The sequence below is a fragment of the Myotis daubentonii genome, chromosome 3 (genome assembly GCF_963259705.1).
Source record: "Myotis daubentonii chromosome 3, mMyoDau2.1, whole genome shotgun sequence".
Taxonomy (NCBI): domain Eukaryota; kingdom Metazoa; phylum Chordata; class Mammalia; order Chiroptera; family Vespertilionidae; genus Myotis; species Myotis daubentonii.
This window is the reverse complement of record NC_081842.1, coordinates 201,720,171-201,743,101: the sequence shown is the minus strand read 5'-3', so window position 1 is coordinate 201,743,101 and position 22,931 is coordinate 201,720,171. Positions and strand designations below refer to the sequence as shown.

Here is a 22,931-nt window from a genome sequence, read left to right as displayed (position 1 = left end):
TTGACCGGAATCGAACCCGGGACACTTGAGTCCACAGGCCCACGCTCTATCCACTTAAAAGAAGTAAAACTGCCCTGTGCAGGAGGCGGCTGATCGATGTTTCTCTCTCATCGATGTTTCTAACTCTCTATCCCTCTCCCTTCCTCTCTATAAGAGATCAATAAAATATATTTTAAAAAAGAAAAGAAGTAAAATTCAGTCCTATGGAAAATGATTTTTTTGGTCTCATATGTTTCTGTGATGCCTAGACATTTTACGGGTAGTGTATTCTGGGAGGGCCTGAGTGGTGTACTTTTAGGTTACATCCAGACATTTTCTCAGTATAAGCTTGAATTCTATGGATATATATTTGGTCTTCCTAGAAGGAGATGAGTAAGCGTTTGTTTATTTAAAAATATCTATGAATGAGTTGATTCAATGGTGTTAGTTACCATAGAGATGACTTAAATTAAAAAGCAACTTGTTGAAAACAGCATGTTCATGCTGACATTCCTGATTCACTCAGTTTCTCAAGTATTCTTTAAAAGTCTACGTAAGGAATAGTTTAAGATCCAAATAATTTTGGAAGGATAGAGGGGAATCACAAAATAACTCTTGTATGTTTTAAATTACCATTTTAACCTGAAAAAAACGTAAGTGGTTGTCCTGTTTTTCTAGAAGTGTTAATTGTGTGATTTAATTCTAAAGGAAAGACACTTTCCTGTGGTTTTGAGGGGATTGATTTTATTGGGAAACAAACTATTCTTTAGCACACTTTTTGAAACTTCAATATTTGAACATTTTTTTCCCTTTATGTCTGAAAGAATGCCACTGGATTTTGTTGTCTGATTAGAGAAGTAAAGGGCCTTTTTCTTTTCTTTTTCTTTTTTCCCCTCCAGCTTCTAACCTAAATGGTAATTCTGACTTTAAAATAAGGCTTTGCCCTGGCCGCATAGCATCTGCCTGATATGCCAAGGTTGCATGTTCTATCCCAGGTCAGGGTACATATAAAAATCAACCAATGAATCCATATATAAGTGGAACAACAAATCAATGTCTCTCTCTCTTTCAATGTTGCTCTCTTTCTAAAAGCAATAAATCCTTTTAAAAAATATATTTTATTGATTTTTTACAGAGAGGAAGGGAGAGGGATAGAGAGTTAGAAACATCGATGAGAAACATCGATCAGCTGCCTCCTGCACGCCCCCTACTGGGGATGTGCCCGCAACCAAGGTACATGCCCTTGGCTGGAACCGAACCTGGGACCCTTGAGTTCGCAGGCTGATGCTCTATCCACGGAGCCAAACTGGTTAGGGCTAAAAGCAATAAATCTTTAAAAATTTAAAATAAAGCCTTAAAGAAAAAAAACCAGTTGCATCACTAGCTTACTGTTTCTTTTGTTTTAGTCCTTACTTTCCTTCCTGTAAAATCTTAGCATTGGATGGGACCTTAAAGGTCAATTAATATAAGGACCCACTTAATGGAACAACTCTTTCTCTGGCATCCATAACAGATGATCATTCAGCTTCTGAGTGAATATTTCCGTTGATAATAAGCTCACTATTCCTAATCAGCCCACTTAAACTAACACTTAAAAGAAGTAAAACTCAGTCCTATGGAAAATGATTTTTTTGGTCTCATATGTTTCTGTGATGCCTAGACATTTTAGGGGTAGTATATTCTTCTGGGAGGGCCTGAGTGGTGTACTTTTAGGTTACATTCAGACATTGTCTCAGTATAAGCTTGAATTCTATGGATATATATTTGGATATAAATATTGGATATTTTGAATTATTTGGAATTTCTTTTACTTTATTGGGATGAAGAATGTGTCTCTGTAATTTCCACAGACTAATCTGAGTTCTGCCCTTAGGAAACACATAGAATTTGGCAACTCCTGAAATTTGTGAGGGCCACAATCAAGTCCCTGCTTTGGATTCTCTTTTTCTAGGCTAAGCATTCTAATATCTTTCAATTATTTATCTTATGATATGCTTTCAAATTCCATCTTTTATTTCTTCTTCAGACAGATTCTGGTTTCTTTTAAATAAACTGTCCAGAACCGAATGTAAGTGTTAAGATGTAATATAAATAATGAGAACTGAGGGATTGTTACATTCCATGATCTTCTGCATGGAGAGCGAAGCCCAGAAGTCGGGGACTGTGTTTGTCTTTCTCTGTTGTAGCCCCACTAACCATGTTGCATAGAACATAATAATGTTCTCAGAAAATATATGTTGATGAGTCAAATGAGTGCTGTGGTTCCTATAAATCTAGAAATGCAGTAAAGTTAGCTATTTTAGAATTTTATCTCTGGAGCATGTTCAATCAAAACCTCAACATCCTTTTCTTGTGAACTATCATCAAATTGTATAACCTTCAGCCTGTACATGTATAATTGATATTGTTAAACCTAAATTCTTCTTTTTCTTTATAGTAATTCATTTACGGAACAAATATTTACTGAGTACCTACAGTGTTCTGTGCTAGGCAGTAGGTTCTGTGCTAGTACTAGGTTCTGTGCTAGGTGGCACAAGTTCTGTGCTAGGTACTAGGTATATGTACTGTGGAAACAGCCCTTCTGTCATGGATATTACAATGTAGATGATGGTGCAGTGGGGAAGGCAGATATCACACAGGTAAACAACAAGTATGTTCTTATACATTGAGAGAATTCTGTGAAGGAAATAAATAGGTTCTGGAATAGAGGACTGGGAAGTGACTTATGGGGAGAGTTTTGTAGATGGTAGGGTAGTCAAGGAAGATTGCCTAAGGAGGACTTATTCTAGCTGGAACTTGAACTATAAGAAGAAACCAGACTTGTTCCAAGGGATGGGGTGTGTTCCAGTCTAAGAAAATGGCATGTACCAACAATTTAAAGCAGGAAAGCACTTGACTAGTGTGACTAGAGTATAGAGGCAAGGAAGAAAATAGAACATGGTGAGGTTGTTTTGTTGAGATCATCATTCAAGGATCTGTAGTTCAGTGAGAAGTGAAAGAAGCTTACATAAACATGGTAGCAGTAGAGAAGAGGAAAGGTGGACTGATTCTAAATATATTTTGGAGGTAGACTCTATAGGATTGACATAGATTTTATTGGGAAGGGAAATGGAGAAGACTGAGACAAGGATGATGCTTATGTATCTGGTCTGAGCTACTGGATGATATGATTGAACAATTTACTGGGACAGGAAGAGAGAATCAAGAGTTTACTTTTGGACATGTGTATTGAGATGCCTGTGAGATACCCATCTCTCTTCCCTCTCTTTTCTGTTTTGGTTGTATTGTTATCCCTCATTTATTAAGCTGTTTATCAGAGTGGGTCAAGGAAGGTGTATTATAAAAATGACAGACTCAGACATGAAACTGCTTGGGTTAATGAGAAGCATAATAAAAATAAGCTGGAGAATAAGCTAGAGAATAAGCATGCTAATGAAAATAAGGGCAACAGTCATTCTTAAGCTTTGGTTGCAAAGGCTTTTCAAATTTCTCTGCTGGGTATTTGTTTCCGCTTCCCTAGGGATTCCCATTGTGAATTTATTCACTGATAACCTGAATTTACTCAGTCGTTTGCCAAGTTTCTTTCTTTCTCTAGCCTCTCCCGCCCTCACTTTGTTTACCCACTTCACTGTTTAGAAACCTTCAGTGGCTCTCCATTGCCTTCAGGATAAAGTCCAAACTGTTTAGCATGTTATTCAAGTCCTTTTTTAAAATCTCCTCTTTGCCTGTCATTCCCTATCTCCCCATTCTATCTTTACATACACTGTATGGAAAGATAAAATATGTAAACAAATGGTGGACTTGAGACTTGTGGGAACAGAGGTGGCCTTGGCCAGACTGTATAGCCTGTTCTTAAATTTTTAACAGATAGGGGCTTCTTTAGCAGAGAACGGTAGAGTAGAAGCGTCTGAAGTACCAAGTTTTAGAAAGACAAATACTATCCTGGAAATTTACAATAGAATCACTACCTGTAGTATGTTAATAGTTTCATTAAAGCATGGCTTAGTTTTATAATCTGAGGGGGGGAAATTTTAACCTCCCAGAACCTGTTTATCTGGGCAATGAAGACACTTACCTTATAGAATGGTTGTAAGTGGTGAAGTATGTAGAATAATATATGGTATTTAGTAGGTGCTCAATAAATGGTAGCTACTATTATTATTTCAGTTAGAATTATTTTATTTTTCCTCCCCTCCCCCACATACCTTCTTCTACCTCCCCTCACCCCCCTTCCCCTGTGGTAATCACCTTATTGTTGTCTGTGTCTGAGTATTTTTTTGGTTGTTTCTTAATCCCTTCACCTTTTTCATCAAGCCTCATAACCTAGAATTAATTTTAAATGGTAACTATATAACCTTACCTCTTTCTACTTCCCTTTTATATCCCTATTCCAACCAGTCGGAACTACTTATTATATTTTGGAAGTAGACCCTATAGGGCTGTATATGTCTTAGTTCCTTAAGAATTGTGTATTATCCATTTTTAGGCCCTCTCAAAGAGCTGAGCCAAAACTTTATGCATGATTAGCACCCAGTAAACATTTATAGGTGTTCAGTGAGCTAATTTGAAGAGTAAATCATTAAACTTTATCCCTAAATGGTGATTGGAAGGGAAATTTTCTTAGTGGTGCCAAACTGTACTGTTTTTATAAAGTTTTCCACCCAGGAAGCATTAATGGAGTACTGACCGTACTAATGTTAGAAAGAGATACAAAAAGGTGAAAGATAGAGTCCAGCACTTCAATCTGCTCAGTATCAGGTTTTTAAAGATCTGATTTGCCTGAAGTCAACAGATGCACACTGTTAAAACAAGTGTACCTTTGATACGAGATGGGGTGTAATTCCTAGGGTTTGGAGGGTTAGGATTGAAATGGAATGGGAATTCATTACTTTGTCTTCAGTGCTGTTCTGATTTTTTTTAAAATCAGAAGACCTCTTTCTGACATTACATAAACAGTTATCTCCTTTTGGATTTTGTATCCAGAATGAAAAATAGTATTATTTACAGAGGAAGGGCCTATTTGTAGAGTATTTATCCTGTTTTACTGCTTGACTTCTTTGTATCTTTTCCACTGATTACCTATTCTATCATTTGTAATGTGAATAATTTGGCTACATGTTAAACAGGTTTGTCAGGATGAGTTTGTTGGTCCATGGTCTATTTCTTTTTGTGATTATTTATTTATTTAATTCTGATCAGCCTTATGTGCTAGGTGCTTGATAAGGATTTGTTGAATAGTCATGCATTTGAAGTAAATGTGCTTGAATAAATTTAGAGAATGCCTTTGCAGTTTATATTTATCAGGTTTATTCAGTTGAAGTGAATTAATTCAACAAACTTTTATGAAGGTTTATAATGTGCCAGGTATTATTCTTCATGGAACTTACATTTTAGCTGGGGGAGAAAAAGGGAGAGGACACTAAACCAGTACACAAATAAGGTAACAGGATAATTGTAGATAATAATAAGTGCAGTAGTGGTGAGAGGCCATCTGGAGGACAAAGGGCCACTACTTTAGACAGGGTGTATGTGGGAGACCTAAGGAGGTGACTTCTGACCAGAGAAGGTAATAATGAGAAGAAGCTCAGCTTTGGAGAAGAACATCATCCTAAGTAGAGAGAAGAGCAAGTGCGAAGGGCCTGAGGAGGAAATGAACTAAATATAGTTAATTACTTCAGATTGTTAGCATCCAAATACAATTTCTTCATATAAATAGTATGGAGCAGGTGTAAAGACAACATGAATGCTGCTTTTTGAGTGGAGTACTTTCAGATATACTAATAACAGTGAATCAAAGTGTAAGATAATCAATAGTCAACTTCATTGCCTAGTGTCTCAAAAGTTACCTTGTGTGTTGGTTATTATTTGGTCACAAGGTATGACAATGCTTTTTGGCTATTATTGTAAGGCTTGATTAATAATACTGGGATTTTGAGATCGAGAGGCTGGAAATCAACAAATTTGAAATTTGTGAGGTCTATAACCTACCTTCTCCTCCTTTCCTACAATTGTTTGCTTTCTAAAACTTTCTTCTCTATTTTGTTTCTTTTTCTCTATTATTTCTCTACATTGTAATAGTTTAACTGCCTACTCTTAAAAATGCTGATTTTGAGCATTCAAAATCACATTTGTCAGGGGAAGAAGGTCTTAAAGAACTTAAAGTGGGATGCTTCTATAAAACCCTGTAATTTAGTATTGCAACAGGAAAACCTAAGGAATTTTGTGTGTGATTCTTTTAACTTGTCATTGTTGTTGTCATCAAGTTTGATAAATGATCAGAATTCTGAATTTGTTGTTCTTAATAGAGAAGTCTATGCATTCTAAGAAATATAGGGGGAAAAGAACAATAAAGAGTGGGGGGGTATCTCATCTTTTGGGGTATAGAGGAATAATTCCTGCAACCGTGAACCTTCAGATTGATACCCTCAGAAGACATTAAACAAATAAGATCCTTTTTTAGGCAGGATAAACTATTTGCTCTGTACAGTTCTGAGCATTGAATTTAAAATATGATATATTTCATTAAGGTGACCTCAAGGGGTACTATTTTAAGCTAATTTCTCTATGTGAATATCTTTAGCACGACAAGGCATTAATAATTTATTCAGGATGTATAGGTAAATACTTTCGTGCTTTAATGGAAAGCCTAATGTTTAATGGACTGCAGTATTGTCTGTTGGCGATTAAATACCTAAATATATTAATTTTAGCACACTTGACCTGATTTAGGGTTTCGCCTACGGTAATGTGTTTTGCTTATAATAGCCTCCTTTTCCAACTTCTTTTTAATAGCAACATCATGACAACAGAGAAGAGTTTAGTGGCTGAGGCTGAAAATTCACAGCACCAACAACAGAAGGAAGAGGGAGAGGGAGCTATAAACTCAGGCCAACAAGAAACTCAGCTGGGAGAGGTTTCTCAAGCAGCAGCTGAGGGAGATAATCAGTGTGAGCAGAAGCTGAAAACATCTAATGGAGACACTCCTACACATGAAGACTTGACCAAGAACAAAGAGCGGACATCAGAAAACAGGGGCCTGTCACGGCTGTTCTCCTCATTTCTCAAAAGGCCTAAATCTCAGGTCTCTGAGGAAGAAGGCAAAGAACTAGAGTCAGCTAAAGAGAAAGGTGAAGAAGGTCAGAAAGACATAGAATTTGCAACCAGTCTTGATGAAGAAGTCATTTTAAAGGCCCCAATTGCAGCTCCTGAACCGGAACTCAAAACAGACCCATCCTTGGATCTTCACTCATTAAGCAGTGCAGAAACACAGGTAAGGATATGTGAATGTGTGGGAAGTGGGTGTAATGAAGGTAGGTTAGACACTTTATTTTTCATTTAAGAACATTAGATTTTATTTGTTATTAGCCAGTTGACTTGGGATTGATAGTAATAAGTAACATGAAGCTTTGGAGTTTCTGCTCTAAAGAAATTACTGTAGCCATGGGGATGTAAAGTACAGCACAGGGAATATAGTCAATAATATTGTAATAACTATGTATGGCGCCAGATGAAATATCAGGGGAACTACTTTGTAAAGTATATGATTGTCTAACCATTATGTCATATACCTGAAACTAATACAAAATAATACTGAATGTAAACTATATTTAAAAAATAAAATTAAAAAAATAAGGAAATTAATGTAGTCAATGGAAACTTGATTTTTAAAAAGATACTTATACGGTATAAATCAAAGAAAACAAAATGAAAGAAAAGAACTTATCAAATGAATTTATTCAGCCTATATAACATTTTACTGTTATTGTGGAACATATCCATGATATTTAATAAAAAGGAAAAAAGAATTCAGGTGGTTAAGAGTTAATTTTTTTGGAGTTATTAGGAATGGGATAGTTATCAGCAGACATGATTTTTTAATGGAAATCTCATTAAAGCCATGTGATAGATTCAAGCCATCCAGAGGTACGTGATAGATTTGAGCCATGCCTGCCTTATTTTTGTCATCTTTTCTAACTGGATCATATTACCACAGAGTATAAGATACAGATGAGAAAGTCTAGGTCTCTATATCACCATTGTAATATATAGTAATTTGAGGTCTTAATTGTGTCACCAGTGTAGTTAACTAAACATGAGCTCTGGATTTGTTCATTTGTCCAAAAACATGGGGAAATTTTCAGTCTTTTTATTTCTGAAGCATGTATTATCTGCATTGTACGAGTCTAGGTCCTATATATTTTTACTAGAGGCCCGGTGCATGAATTTGTGCATGGGTGGGGTCCCTCAGGCTGGCCAGCGATCAGGGCCGATAGGGGCTGATCAGGGCTGGTTAGTGGGGAGGGACCGCGGGAGGTTGGCCGACCGCAAGAGTTTGACTGTGGGAGTGCACTGACCACCAGAGGGCAGCTCCTGCATTGAGCGTCTGCCCCTGGTGGTCAGTGCGCATCATAGCGACTGGTCAATCGGTCGACCTGTCGACTGGTCATAACAGTTGCTTAGGCTTTTATATATATAGTTCATAGGTCTCAGGTTTGGGCTATACAGTTTTATTAGAATTTTCTAAAGTATTACATGTATTTCTAGAAATATTTTATAATAAATGTGCTAAGAGTAAAATTTAGGATAAAGTTGTAATTACATACTTGCTAGTAGTGAAACAAGATTGAACATAATATTTACTATATAGTGTAATAGTTAAGAATGCAGGCTATGAAATCAGACTAGAGGGTTCAAATCATAGAGAAGTGACACTTTTGCTTTATCATTTTCCTCCTCTGAGGATAATAATATCCACCTCATTTGGCAATTATGAGGATTAAAAGAGATAAACATGTAAAGTCTCAAGTTATTGCCTGGCATTTAGTAAGCACTCAGTGTTAGTTATTGTTACTCAGTAAAGGCCAAGATACACTACATATCTTAATATTGTTAATTTTATTTGAAGAATACCAATAGTTAAATTCTACCCTCTTTCAGGAAGCCTGGTACTTTCAAGAGGTTTTTAACTGCTTTTTTGGGTCCTCTGCTTTATGTAGGGAAAAATCCATATCTCATTGTAGTTAGCATTTGAATCAGGGTTATTTTGTCTAAAGATCATAGTATTTGTACTGTAGTTGAAACACATGACAGACAAAATTCTATTTTTTTTTTTATAAACTATTTTTTTAAATATATTTTATTGATTTTTTACAGAGAGGAAGGGAGAGAGATAGAGTATTAGAAACATCAATGAGAGAGAAACATCAATCAGCTGCCTCCTGCACACCCCCTACTGGGGATGTGCCCGCAACCAAGGTACATGCCCTTGACCGGAATCGAACCTGGGACCCTTCAGTCCGCAGGCCGACGCTCTATCCACTGAGCCAGACCAGTTTCGGCGACAGACAAAATTCTAAATTTATTTAAAATCTCATTCATTGAAATTTCATTAATTCAGAATTGGGATAAATTGTGTTTAGGTATTTATCTACATATAAAGAAAAAGAAATAAAATAAATAATAAAATTTCAAGAGGATATTGTTTAAAGGAGCAAACTATTTAGGGCAGTGGTTCTCAACCTGTGGGTCGTGACCCCTTTGGGGGTTGAATGACCCTTTCACAGGGGTTGCCTAAGACCATCCTGCATATCAGATATTTACATTATGATTCATAGCAGTAGCAACATTACAGTTATGAAGTAGCAATGAAAATAATTTTATAGTTGGGGGTCACAACATGAGGAACTGTATTTAAAGGTCCAGAAGGTTGAGAACCACTGATTTAGGGCTTTATGGAAGCTAGTATTTAAAATCACAGCATTGTGGATCAGAACCTTATTGCTTAACCATATTTCTTACTTGTAGGAGAATTTCATTTGTGTGGTCCTTTTCTATCCAGAATTTTTAACAAAGTGTATTTGCCTTATAGGACTGTACTATTTTTCATCTAGAGTGCCTTAGATTTTGTTGGAAGCCATGTGTCAGTTTTTAATATTTATTTACTCATTAAACAATTGTTTATTGAAAACCTACTATGTGTACCAGACCCTGAATATACATTAGTAAATAAAACTATAATATGGTAAAGAAGTTTGATATGATGAATTATGGAGCCAGACTGATATGTGACTTATTAACTGTATGATCCCAAGTTACTTGAATTTCTCTGGCTTTAGTTTCTTATCTGTCAAATGGGGATAATAATAGTACCCTCCCCAGAGTTTGTTATGAAGATAAAATGAGTTCATATGAGTAATGCTTTTGTATTTGTTCTGTAAATGTTTGCTTTATTTTTATAAAACAAATATCATCCCTACTCTTGATGACTTTATAGTCTAATGGAGGAGACAAAAAGTGGTAAATACAAAATAATTATTTATCATAATAAGTGTTATGAAGGCAACACAGAAGGTACTGATTTGAAGAATAGGATGGGTAGGATAGCCAATGAAGGCCTCTCTGAAGAGGTTGCATTTAAGAGGGTCATGAGGTTTGGAAGGATCCTTTTAGACAGACCTCTTCCAACATGTAATGCAGGCGCCAAATAATTAAATTCTTTTTCCTAAAAGTCAGCCATGTATTCTTTTAAATGAAAAGAATTTTGTCGTGCTTGAAAAAAGTCTGCCAAAATCTTATTCCACTTAGTTGTATCGCTTTGGGATATAAATGTAAATTATACAAAGATACATTCAAAGATGGGTAGAGGTAAAAAAAAAACAAAATAGCCTCATAACAGTTCAGGCACCAGGAGACCCATATTTCAATTTGTCTCTTGCTTCTTTATTTTTATTTTTATTTTATTTATTTTTTTAAATTAAATCTGTATTGTTCAGATTATTAGTTGTTCCTCTTTTTTCCCCCCATAGCTCCCCTCCACTCGGTTCCCACCCCACCCTCTGCCCTCACCCCCCCCCCCACTGTCCTCATCCATAGGTGCACGATTTTTGTCCAATCTCTTCCTGCATCCCCCTCACCCCATTCCCCCCCAAGAATAGTCAGTCCACTCCCTTTCTATGCCCCTGATTCTATTATAATCACCAGTTTATTCTGTTCATCAGATTATTTATTCACTTGATTTTTATTTTTTTATTTTTTTTTATTTTTATTTTTTTTTTATTGCTTAAAGTATTACAAAGGGTATTACATATGTATCCATTTTATCCCCCCGCCCTAGACAGTCCCCTAGCCTCCCCTATCACCCAGTGTCTTATGTCCATTGGTTATGCTTATATGCATGCATACAAGTCCTTTAGTTGATCTCTTACCCCACTACCTCCTGCCCCCCAACCCTCCCCGGCCTTCCCGCTGCAGTTTGACAATCTGTTTGAGGCAGCTCTGCCTCTGTATCTATTATTGTTCAAAAGTTTATAATGGTCTCTATTGTCCATGAATGAGTGAGATCATGTGGTATTTTTCCTTTATTGACTGGCTTATTTCACTTAGCATAATGCTCTCCAGTTCCATCCATGACGTTGCAAATGGTAAGAGTTCCTTCCTTTTTACAGCAGCATAGTATTCCATCATGTAGATGTACCACAGTTTTCTAATCCATTCATCTACTGATGGGCACTTAGGCTGTTTCCAGATCTTAGCTATGGTGAATTGTGCTGCTATGAACATAGGGGTGCATATATCCTTTCTGATTGGTGTTTCTGGTTTCTTGGGATATATTCCTAGAAGTGGGATCACAGGGTCAAATGGGAGTTCCATTTTCAGTTTTTTAAGGAAACTCCATACTGTCTTCCATAGTGGCTGCACCAGTCTGCATTCCCACCAGCAGTGCACAAGTGTTCCTTTTTCTCCACAACCTCTCCAGCACTTGTCGTTTGTTGATTTGTTGATTTCTTGATGATAGCCAGTCTGACAGGTGTGAGATGGTACCTCATTGCTGTTTTGATTTGCATCTCTCGGATGATTAGTGACTTTGAGCATGTTTTCATATGTCTCTTGGCTTTCTGAATGTCCTCTTTTGAAAGGTGTCTATTTAGGTCCTTTGCCCATTTTTTGATTGGATTGTTTATCTTCCTTTTGTTAAGTTGTATGAGTTCCCTATAAATTTTGGAGATTAGGCCCTTATCAGATATGTCATTGGCAAATATGTTTTCCCACACAGTGGGTTTTCTCGTTGTTTTGTTGATGGTTTCTTTTGCTGTGCAGAAGCTTTTTATTTTGATGTAGTCCCATTTGTTCATTTTTTCTTTAGTTTCAAGTGCCCTAGGAGCTGTATCAGTGAAGAAATTGCTTCGGCATATGTCTGAAATTTTCTTGCCTTTGGATTCTTCTAGAATTTTTATGGTATCCTGTCGTACATTTAAGTCCTTTATCCATTTTGAGTTTATTTTTGTATATGGTGTAAGTTGGTGGTCTAGTTTCATTTTCTTGCATATATCTGTCCAATTTTCCCAACACCATTTATTGAAGAGACTATCTTGGCTCCATTGTATGTTCTTGCCTCCTTTGTCAAATATTAATTGAGCATATTGGTTCGGGCTGATTTCTGGGGTCTCTATTCTATTCCATTGATCTATATGCCTATTCTTGTGCCAGTACCAGGCAGTTTTGAGAACAGTGGCTTTGTAATACAACTTGATATCTGGTATTGAGATCCCACCTACTTTGTTCTTTTTCAGGATTGCTGCAGCTATTCGGGGTCTTCTTTTATTCCAGATGAATTTTTGGAAAGTTCGTTCTAGATCTCTGAAGTATGCTGTTGGTATTTTAATGGGAAGTGCGTTGAATTTATAGATTGCTTTGGGTAGTATGGACATTTTAATGATGTTGATTCTACCAATCCATGAACACGGTATGTTCTTCCATCTGTTTATGTCTTCCTCTATGTCTTTTTTCAACGTCCTGTAGTTTTCTGAGTAGAGGTCTTTTACCTCTTTAGTTAAGTTTATTCCTAGGTAGCTTAATTTTTTTGGTGCAATGGTAAACGGGATTGTTTTTATAATCTCTCTTTCTGAAAGTTCACTATTGGTGTATAGAAATGCCTCAGATTTCTTGGGGTTAATTTTGTATCCTGCTACATTGCCAAATTCATGTATTAAGTCTAGTAGCTTTTTGATGGAATCTCTAGGGTTTTGTATGTATAATATCATGTCGTCTGCAAATAAGGACAGTTTTACTTCCTCTTTTCCAATTTGGATGCCTTTTATTTCTTCTTCTTGCCGAATTGCAATGGCTAACACTTCCAGTACTATGTTGAACAGGAGTGGTGAGAGGGGGCATCCCTGTCTTGTTCCTGTTCTTAGGGGAAATGGTGTTAGTTTTTGTCCGTTGAGTATGATGTTGGCTGTGGGCCTGTCATATATGGCTTTTATTATGTTGAGGTATGATCCTTCTACTCCCACCTTGCTGAGAGTTTTTATCAAAAATGGGTGTTGAATTTTGTCAAATGCTTTTTCTGCATCAATTGATATGACCATGTGGTTTTTTTCTTTCAATTTGTTTATGTGATGTATCACGTTTATTGATTTGCGGATATTGTACCATCCTTGCATCCCTGGGATAAATCCTACTTGGTCATGGTGTATGATCTTTCTGATGTACTGCTGGATCCGATTTGCTAAGATTTTGTTGAGGATTTTGGCATCTATGTTCATGAGGGATATTGGCCTGTAATTCTCTTTCATTGTGTTGTCTTTACCTGGTTTTGGTATTAGGGTGATGCTGGCTTCATAGAATGAGCTTGGAAGTGTTCCTTCCTCTTGAATTTTTTGTAGTAGTCTGAGGAGGATAGGTTTTAGTTCTTCCTTGAATGTTTGGTAAAACTCCCCTGTGAAGCCATCTGGTCCTGGGCTTTTGTTTGATGGAAGCTTTTTGATGACTGCTTCAATTTCTTCCATAGTTATTGGCCTGTTGAGATTTTTAGATTCTTCCTGATTGAGTTTTGGAATGTTGTATTTTTCTAGGAATTTGTCCATTTCCTCCAGGTTGTCTAGTTTGTTGGAGTAAAGCTGTCCATAGTATTTTTTAACAATCATTTGTATTTCTGTGGGGTCTGTTGTTATTTCGCCTCTATCGTTTCTGATTTTATTTATTTGGGTCCTCTCTCTCTGCTTCTTGGTGAGTCTGGCTAGAGGTTTATCAATCTTGTTTATCCTTTCAAAGAACCAGCTCTTGGTTTCATTGATTTTCTGTATTGTTTTTTTGGTCTCTATGTCATTTATTTCTGCTCTAATCTTTATTATCTCCTTCCTTCTGCTCACTCTGGGGTTTTCTTGTTGCTCTCTTTCTAATTCTTTGAGTTGTAGAGTTAGATGATTTACTACCATTTTTTCTTGTTTTTTGAGATAGGCCTGTAGAGCTATAAACTTCCCTCTCAGGACTGCTTTCAATGTGTCCCATAGGTTTTGGATTGTTGTGTTTTCATTGTCATTAGTTTCCAGGATGTTTTTAATTTCTTCTTTGATCTCATTGGTAACCCAATCAATATTTAATAGCATGCTATTCAGCTTCCAGGTGTTTGAGTATTTTGGGTTGTTTTTATTGTAGTTTATTTCTAATATTATGCCATCGTGGTCTGCGAAGACGCTTTTTATGATTTCAATCTTCTTGAATTTGGGGATACTTTGCTTGTGACCCAGTATGTGGTCTATTTTTGAATATGTCCCATGAGCACCTGAGAAGAACGTATATTCTCTGGCTTTGGGGTGAAGTGTTCTGAAGATGTCTATTAAGTCCATCTGATCTAGTGAATCATTTAGGATTGCTATATCTTTGCTGGTTGTTTGTCTATAGGACTTATCCAGTGCTGTCAATGGTGTATTAAAGTCCCCTACTATGATTGTATTGTTGTCGATCTCTCCTTTGATATTTTCCAGGAGTTTTTTTATGAATTTGGGTGCTCCTACATTGGGTGCATATATGTTTACCAGGGTTATATCTTCTTGTTGTATTGATCCCTTTAGTATTATGAAGTGGCCTTCCTTATCTCTTGTTAAGGCCTTCACTTTGAGGTCTATTTTGTCCGATATAAGTATTGCTACCCCAGCTTTCTTTTCCTTTCCATTTGCCTGAAAGATATTTTTCCATCCTTTCACTTTCAGTCTGTGTGAGTCCCTTCTAATGAGGTGGGTTTCTTGTAGACAGCAGATGTATGGGTCATGTTTTTTTATCCATTCAGCCACTCGATGTCTTTTGGTTGGAGCATTTAGTCCGTTTACGTTTAAAGTTATTATTGAAAGGTACTTGTTTGTAGCCATTTCTTTTTTTGTGTGGCTGTTTTCTTTCTGAGCTTTTTATTTCTTATTTTTATATCAGTCCCTTTAGCATTCCTTGCAATGCTGGCTTGGTGGTGACAAACTCCCTTAGCCTTTTTTTGTCTGTGAAGCTTCTTATTTCCCCTTCAAGTTTGAATGATAGCCTTGCTGGATAGAGTATTCTTGGATTCAGTCCTTTGCTTTGCATCACTTTGTAAATTTCAGTCCATTCTTTTCTTGCCTGATGTGTTTCTGTTGAGAAGTCATTTGACAATCTAATGGGAGATCCCTTGTATGTAACTTTCCGTCTCTCTCTTGCAGCCTGTAAGATTCTCTCTTTGTCCTGAACATTTGCCATGGTGATTATGATGTGTCTTGGTGTGGGTCTTTTCGGGTTCACCTTGTTTGGGACTCTCTGGGCTTGTGTGACTTTTTTCTTCCCCACCTCAGGAAAGTTTTCTGATATTATTTCTTCGAGTAGGTTTTCTAATCCTTGTTCATCCTTCTGTTGTTCTGGTACTCCTATTATTCGTATGTTGTTTCGTTTCATGTTGTCCCAAAGCTCCCTTAGGCTCTCCTCCTGTCTTTTAATTTTTTTCTCCAATTGCAGTACATTTTGGGTGTGTTTTGCTTTCTTGTCTTCTAATTCACTTATTCGGTCCTCCGCTTCTCCTAGTCTACTGTTGATACTTTCAATGGAGTTTTTCATTGCAGCTATATCACTCTTCATTTCCTCTTGGGTCTTACTTAGGTTGTTGATTTTTTCATCTGTTTCTTCTAGCTTCTTCCATATGTTATTGATTTTTTCATCTGTTTCTTCTAGCTTCTTCCATATGTTATCGATTTTTTCATCTGTTTCTTCTTGCTTCTTGAAGAGGTTGTCGATTTTTTCCTCCATCCGGTTTATGCACTCTAGGATCCTTATTCTGAATTCTTTATCTGTCATGTTGCATGCCTCTGTATTACTTAGCTGCTTTTCTGGAGAGTCCTCCTTCTCTTTCCTTTGGGGGTTTCTTTGTCTACCCATGTTTGATCTCAATGACATATCTAGACGTTGAGTTGTTCAGTGGTTGCTCCCTTGGTGGCAGTGACTCCTTGGTCTGTGGTTGCTCTTCGGGCGGTTGCGGTAGCAGCTGCTCTTCAGTTGGCAGCAGCTCCTCTGGTGGGTGCTGTTCACAGCTGTGGTGGCTCTTCTGGCTGGTGGGGCGAGGTTTCACGTACAGCTGCTGTTCCTCAGCAGAGGATGTGGTGCTCAGGAGGTTGCTGTTGCTTGGATCTGCTGCGTTGATTTAAAGGCACAAAATACAACACAACAAGGCACCACGTACCAGGCACTATACACAAATATATTTACGATATTAATAACCCCAAGTAAAGGTGACCACCTGAATTAAGGGAATTAGGGGATAAGGAAGAAGGAAGAGAAAAAGATAAAAGAGAGAAAGGAAAAGAAAAGTAGGGACCAAAAAAAGGGAGTGCAAAAATGAAATTGGGAAAAAGGAAGGGGGAAAATAAAAGCGAGAAAAGAAAAGAAAAAAAAAAGAGCGAAAAGAGAGAATGAAGTGGAAGAGGGGAAGAGACTTTTTATATGAGGAGAATACTCCTATAGAACAGCCATTAATCCCAACAAATTCCAGCAACAGCTCCCTGGATATGAATGCAAACTAGAAACAACCAATAATATAACGATGAAAATAGAATGGTGAACACTAATCCCAAAATAAAATAAAGAAAAAATAAAATGGCACTTTAAAAAATGGTAAAATGGTAGCAGTAATAATACTGGTTAAAAATAAGAAGGTAGTAATTAAAAGGGTAAAATCAGGTGATGGAAAAAGAAGAAAAAAAGAAAAAGAACAGAAAAAAAATTAAAAAAAAATTGGTTTCTTAGTTAAAAAGTGAAAAAAGAAAAAAAAATTGCAGTAGTGAATGTCCTTCGTTTCTTCTATTCTTCAGTGTGGCTCGCCTTAGACCTTCCAGGTATTCAGGAGAGTGTTGAGATTCCCTGCGATATACTGTTCCTCTGTGTTGTAAACCACAGTCCTTATTTTAAAGCATGCCGCATTTATTTCCCAGACTGCCTTATTTTGTGTTTAGCAAAGAGTCAGTTTGTGGGTCAGCCTCTGGGTGGCAGTGTTCTGGGGTTGGCCTCTGAGGCTATAGGGCCTCTCTGTCCAGTGGAAGTTCACTGCCCAGAGCTGACTGCGTAGTAGTTAGTTACCGGCGCTATGTTGTTGCTGGGATTGAAAATCCCCCTATAGGCCAGACCCTGTTAACTCCCAGGGACTGATCAGGTTATCTTAATCCTTGATCTCGTTCAGGGTGGAATCTGGGTGTGGCTGTGCTCCTTGCCTGGGGGTTGGGGGGAGGAGACTCACTCTCAGGAGCGGGTGGCTGCCCCAGTCCTGGCCTCAGGGGTGTCTCAGCACTCAATTCACTACCACCTCTCCCGGCTCCCCCTCTTTTCCCAGTCTCTCTCCAGATTCCACTCCTCAGCACACTCTCCCTCTCTTCAGCACAGGTGAGTGTCTGTATCCGAAATGTCCCATGAACAGGATTCAGTGTAAACAAACAAACAAATGCCGGCCGCGGAAACGGGGAAGGCTTGGTTTCTGTAAGCTTCTTCTCTTACCGGGACTGCATGGTCAGGTCAGCTCTTCAGGCTGCCCCCTTTAGGCTCAGTCCTCCGTGATCACAGAACCCAGCTCTCAATTTCCCTGGCGGCGCCAGGAATCCCGCAGTTCTCCTTTCCCCCGTCAGGGGCTGTGCCTGTCCCAGGGGACGCGGCTGTCTGCCACGCGGTCTCCCTCCGACTCTCTGGGCTCAGAGGTCAGGCAAACTTTCCTGCCCAAATCCCTGGTTTTTTTTTACCTTTCCAGGGGAGTTCTGCTCTTCCCGGCTGCAAACCCTCTCACCAGCTGAGCAATTTCGCCAATTCGGTGTGAGTGTTACTAGCTTCAACTTCCATTGCTCCGGGACACGACCTGGGACACGTCTGCCTATATCGCCGCCATCTTGGTTCCCTCACTTGATTTTTAGATTCACTTGTTGATAGATGTGTATTTGTTGTTCATAATTTGTATCTTTACCTTCTTCTTCTTCTTCCTCTTCTTAAAGGATACCTTTCAGCATTTCATATAATACTGGTTTGGTGGTGATGAATTCCTTTAGCTTTTTCTTATCTGTGAAGCTCTTTATCTAACCTTCAATTCTGAATGATACCTTCGCTGGATAAAGTAATCTTGGTTGTAGGTTCTTGGCATTCATCACTTTGAATATTTCTTGCCACTCCCTTCTGGCCTGCAAAGTTTCTGTTGAGAAGTCAGCTGACAGTCGTATGGGTATTCCCTTGTAGGTAACTGACTGTTTTTCTCTTGCTGCTTTTAAGATTCTCTCTTTGTCTTTTGCTCTTGGCATTTTAATTATGATGTGTCTTGGTGTGGTCCTCTTTGGATTCCTTTTGTTTGGGGTTCTCTGTGCTTCCTGGACTTGTAAGTCTATTTCTTTCACCAGGTAGGGCAAGTTTTCTATCATTATTTCTTTAAATAGGTTTTCAATATCTTGCTCTCTCTCATCTTCTGGCACCCCTATAATTCAGATATTGGTACGCTTGAAGCTGTCCCAGAGGCTCTTTACACTATCTTCGTATTTTTGGATTCTTTTTTCATTTTGCTTTTCTAATTGGGTGTTTTTTGCTTCTTTGTATTTCAAGTCTTTGACTTGATTCTTGCGATCCTCTAGTCTGCTGTTGGAACTCTGCATATATCCTTTATTTCAGTCAGTGTATGCTTAATTTCTAGTTGGTTCTTTTTCATAACCTCACGGGTCTCACTAGATTTATTGAGGGTCTCACTACATTTATCGGCGGTCTCACCAGACTTTTTGAGGGTCTTACTAAATTTATCAGCGGTTTCTAGAAAGTTCTTGAAAAACCTTAAAAGTGTGGTTTTGAACTCTATATCCAGTAGTTTGCTTTCCTCCATTTCTGTCATTTGGGACCTGTTTCTTTGTCTCCGCATTTTTTATGCTTCCCTGTGTTGGTAGAGTGGCTTTGTGTGCTAGGTGTCCTATAGGGCCCAGTGGCTCAGCCTTTCCAATTACCTGAGGTGGACACTCTTGGTGTACCCCTTTGTGGGCTTTGTGCACAGTCTTGTTGTAGTTAAGCCTTGATTGTTGTAGGTATCACTGGGAGGAATTGACCTCCAGGCCAATTGGCTATGAGAGTCAGCTGTGTCTACAGTGGGAGAACTTTTGTGCTGAAGACACCCTTATGAGGCAAGACTTGCTTCAGTGGGGCTTTGGTGCTCACTGAGTCTGCCCCCTGAGTGTGTCCCTTATGGATCTGAGGAGTTGTAATTGGATGGTCCCACTCTGACCACTGGGTACACTGGCTCTTGGATCTAAGGAGGTGCTAATTTAACCTCTGCCTGAGGCTACCCAGCAGGAGCTACGAAGAGATCTGCAGATTCCCCTTCCTTGTTTGGGGTTTGGAGGTGCCCAAATGAGGCCCAGTTGTGAAGCAATGTAAGCTGCTGTGGGGCCTTGGGCCTTCTCTTGGAAGTTCTGGGTCTGTCTGGCCCAGCTGCAGTTTGTTAGGCGATTTTCAGATTGCAAAGGGCCAGGGCATTCATATGCAAAAGCCTCTGCCGAAGCTTTGGTGGGGCGGTGTCTCAGGGAATCAACAGGGTTGAGCAAGCAGCTGTGGCTGATCCTCAGCCCTGCCCTAAGGGGCCCCGGGTCTCAGTGTCCCAGTAATCGCTGCAAGCAGCTTTGAGAGAAAGCCGCCCTCGAGTTCCGAGTTCTTCCTGCTGCCAGGCAGTCCAGTTTCTCCCTGTATGAGTCTAGGTCCCCAGAGACTCACCCGGAACTGGAGTTCAGAGTAGTCGGGGGCCTGCAATTCCCTCCCGACTCAAAAAGACAGCTGCGTCCTCAGTTGCCAGCCCTTGCTGCGTGCGCCTCCGTACCTTTGCACTTCCGCACCTCCTCTGAGTCTCAGTGTGCTTTTCTCTTTCCTTCCAGTTGTAGAACTTCCACTCAGCCAGCCTTCCTGTGGTTCTGGATGATGTCTGTTTTGTCTTTTAGTTGTATTTTTGAATTTGTTGTGGGAGGCAGCAATTTCTGGTGTTTACCTATGCGGCCTTCTTGGTTTCTCTCTGTCTCTTGCTTCTTTAAACCTTCTTTGTATTTATCATGATTGATACCTGGTATCAGTTAATTGGTAGTTACAGTTAGTCTACTATATATGTTGCTTTGTGATCCAAAATTGGTCCCAAGAACCCCTCTTAGCCATTCATAAAATTTTGAATACATGACAAATCACATCTCATTTTGCAATTCATTAGGCTACCTTGTTAAAATTGAGGAGCATGGCACAGAGATGTTAAAATTTTAATAGGCTTTAAAATTATATAATGGCATAATCAGGAAGAATATATAATGCTGAAAGCAACAGAATGGTGTCCTCTAATTTATCTGAAACCTTCGCTTATTGATTTGAAAAATGGGATTCTACCTTCTGTTATGTAGTTTTAAGAATAGGAGAGTCTGTAGTTCTTTTGGGAGATCGTAATATCTTTCATAGAAAAATAATTATTTAATATTAGCATCACTTATATTTGTTTCAACCCTTTTTCTTCTTCAGTTAGTACTGTTAGTGGTAGCATTATTATAGGTAGAAGTATATACAGCATGTTTTGTTAAATGTCTTTATTATTGACTTGGTGATGTCATGCATATGTAGCCTGCTCAGGAAGAACGCACAGAAGATCCAGATTTTGAAACTAAGGAAGGAGGAGGAGTTGAAGAGTGCTCTAAAACAGAAGTGAAAGAAGAAAGCCCTGAATCAAAAGCAGAAAGAGAATTAAAAGCTTCCCAGAAATCAATCAGAAGACACAGAAACATGCATTGCAAGGTTTCTTTGTTGGATGACACAGTTTATGAATGTGTTGTAGAAGTAAGTACATTTTAAGTTTCGGTAGTTAGAATTCTTACAAATTATTTCATGTAGGATTGGGTAAGTGGTGTCATGGCCTGAGATAAGACCCAGTATAATGACAATTTTTATGGGCTTAAATGTTAATAGTGATTTTTCTGGAGGTAGAGGTGTAGAAGGATTGATTATGAGTGAGTCTATTTTCTTCAGGTTTTTTTTTTCTGCATCTGTCAAATCTTGTGAATTGAGTATATGTTACTTTTATAGTCAAAACAAATTTTTAAAAATATTTTTATTGAATTTTAGAGAGAGCGGAAGAGAGGGAGAGAGAGAGAGAAACATCAATGTGAGAGCAAAACATCGAAAGGCTGCCTCTTGCATGCTCCCGCAATTGGGGATCAAGCCTGCAGCTCAGGCATGTGCCTTGACTGGGAATCGAACTGACAACCTTTTGGTGCATGGCATAATGCCCAACCAACTGATCCACACCAGCCAGGGCCAAATTATATTTGTAAAAAAAATTTACTATGTGTTCACTTCTGCTCTCCTCTCTAAACCTTGATAAGCTTTAGTTTATTAAATGTATTTCTTTATCCCCGTTAAATAGGATATAAAAAATTTAAATCAAGTAATGCCAATTCTTAAAATTCTCGATTTTCTGAAAGAATAAAAAATTGAATCAAGATTGAATAAAAATGTGAGTTATTCAGTTACTCTTTTGTTCTTTCAAGACAAGTTAAAATCCTTAAAAATCTATTAGCTATTTTTTAAACTAGAGCAGTAATTGTCAATTATATGCTTGATATAAAGCGATTGTTGTGAAGAATTCCCAAATCATCTATGTCATTTAGAGTGAAAACATAGGTGAGAAAATGATGTAATATGAATGGGTTAAGTTTGAAAGTGAGTTAACATCTATATGAATTACTAATAGTCATTAAAAATAACTCAGCTGATTGAGAGAAGGACATGCCATGTATATGTTCCAAAAATTATTTCTAGTTTTTGACATTTAAAAAATATATTTATCAGAAGGCATTAATTAGCACATTTGATTCTTCTCCCCCACCCCCCAACTGTTCCAGTCAATAGGTAGGACAGGTGTAAATACAAAAGCTAATGTTCAGAAAGAGTGATTAGATTAAATAGACTCAGATTATTTAGCTAGTATATGGAAGAGCCAGGATTTTTTTACTCTAAATCTTAGCTTCTAAGTTGGGGAATTTCCTTACTATAAACAGGAATATAAGTACCCACATTTGGCAGTTGTTTATTTTCTAGGTAAAGAGATATTAAGAAAATGATTCGTAGCACATCTGAAAGAGCAACTGCAATAGTTAATATATGTAGGTATCTAGAATTTTACACTCCATGCATTTTTTATGAAAGAGATTGAACGGACTTGAGACATAGTTTATTTTCTTGGGGCATTTGGTCTGAGAATGATAGAGTATAATAATTTTCATAGCCACTAACTGTCAATGTCAGCAGTTGGTTCAGTTAATTCAGATGGTCATGATGACTGACAGCAGCCCATAACAAGCTTCAGGAAATATTGCACAAAAAAATAAAGAATGTTATGTTTAGGAAGGAGGTGAAGAGGTGGTGGTAGATGGAGGGAAGCTGGAATTTTGCTTTGAATTGTAGCATTATTTCCAAGCCATTGTAAGTGTGTTGCGTATATAAGTTGACAAATTATGAAGCAAGATTTTTTTTAAATATATTTTATTGATTTTTTACAGAGGGGAAGGGAGAGAGATAGAGAGTTAGAAACATCGATGAGAGAGAAACATCGATCAGCTGCCTCCTGCACATCCCCTACTAGGGATGTGCCTGCAACCCAGGTACATGCCCTTGACCGGAATCGAACCTGGGAC

The 22,931-nt window shown here is 38.1% G+C and overlaps 1 protein-coding gene across 37 annotated transcripts in view; it reads left to right on the top strand.

The window, feature by feature from the left end:
* Positions 1-22,931, top strand: part of EPB41 (erythrocyte membrane protein band 4.1) — a 174,470-nt gene that overhangs the window by 56,417 nt on the left and 95,122 nt on the right. For 35 of the 37 annotated variants that reach the window (XM_059690492.1, XR_009452051.1, XM_059690526.1 and 32 more), the window contains 2 exons: positions 6,772-7,249; positions 20,863-21,075. In XM_059690492.1, coding sequence (XP_059546475.1) covers positions 6,779-7,249; positions 20,863-21,075 — 684 coding nt within the window. In that variant the 5' untranslated portion in view covers positions 6,772-6,778. Of the gene's footprint in view, positions 1-6,763; positions 7,250-20,862; positions 21,076-22,931 lie in introns of those variants that run through there. The other 2 variants (XM_059690506.1, XM_059690500.1) reach the window with 2 other exon arrangements.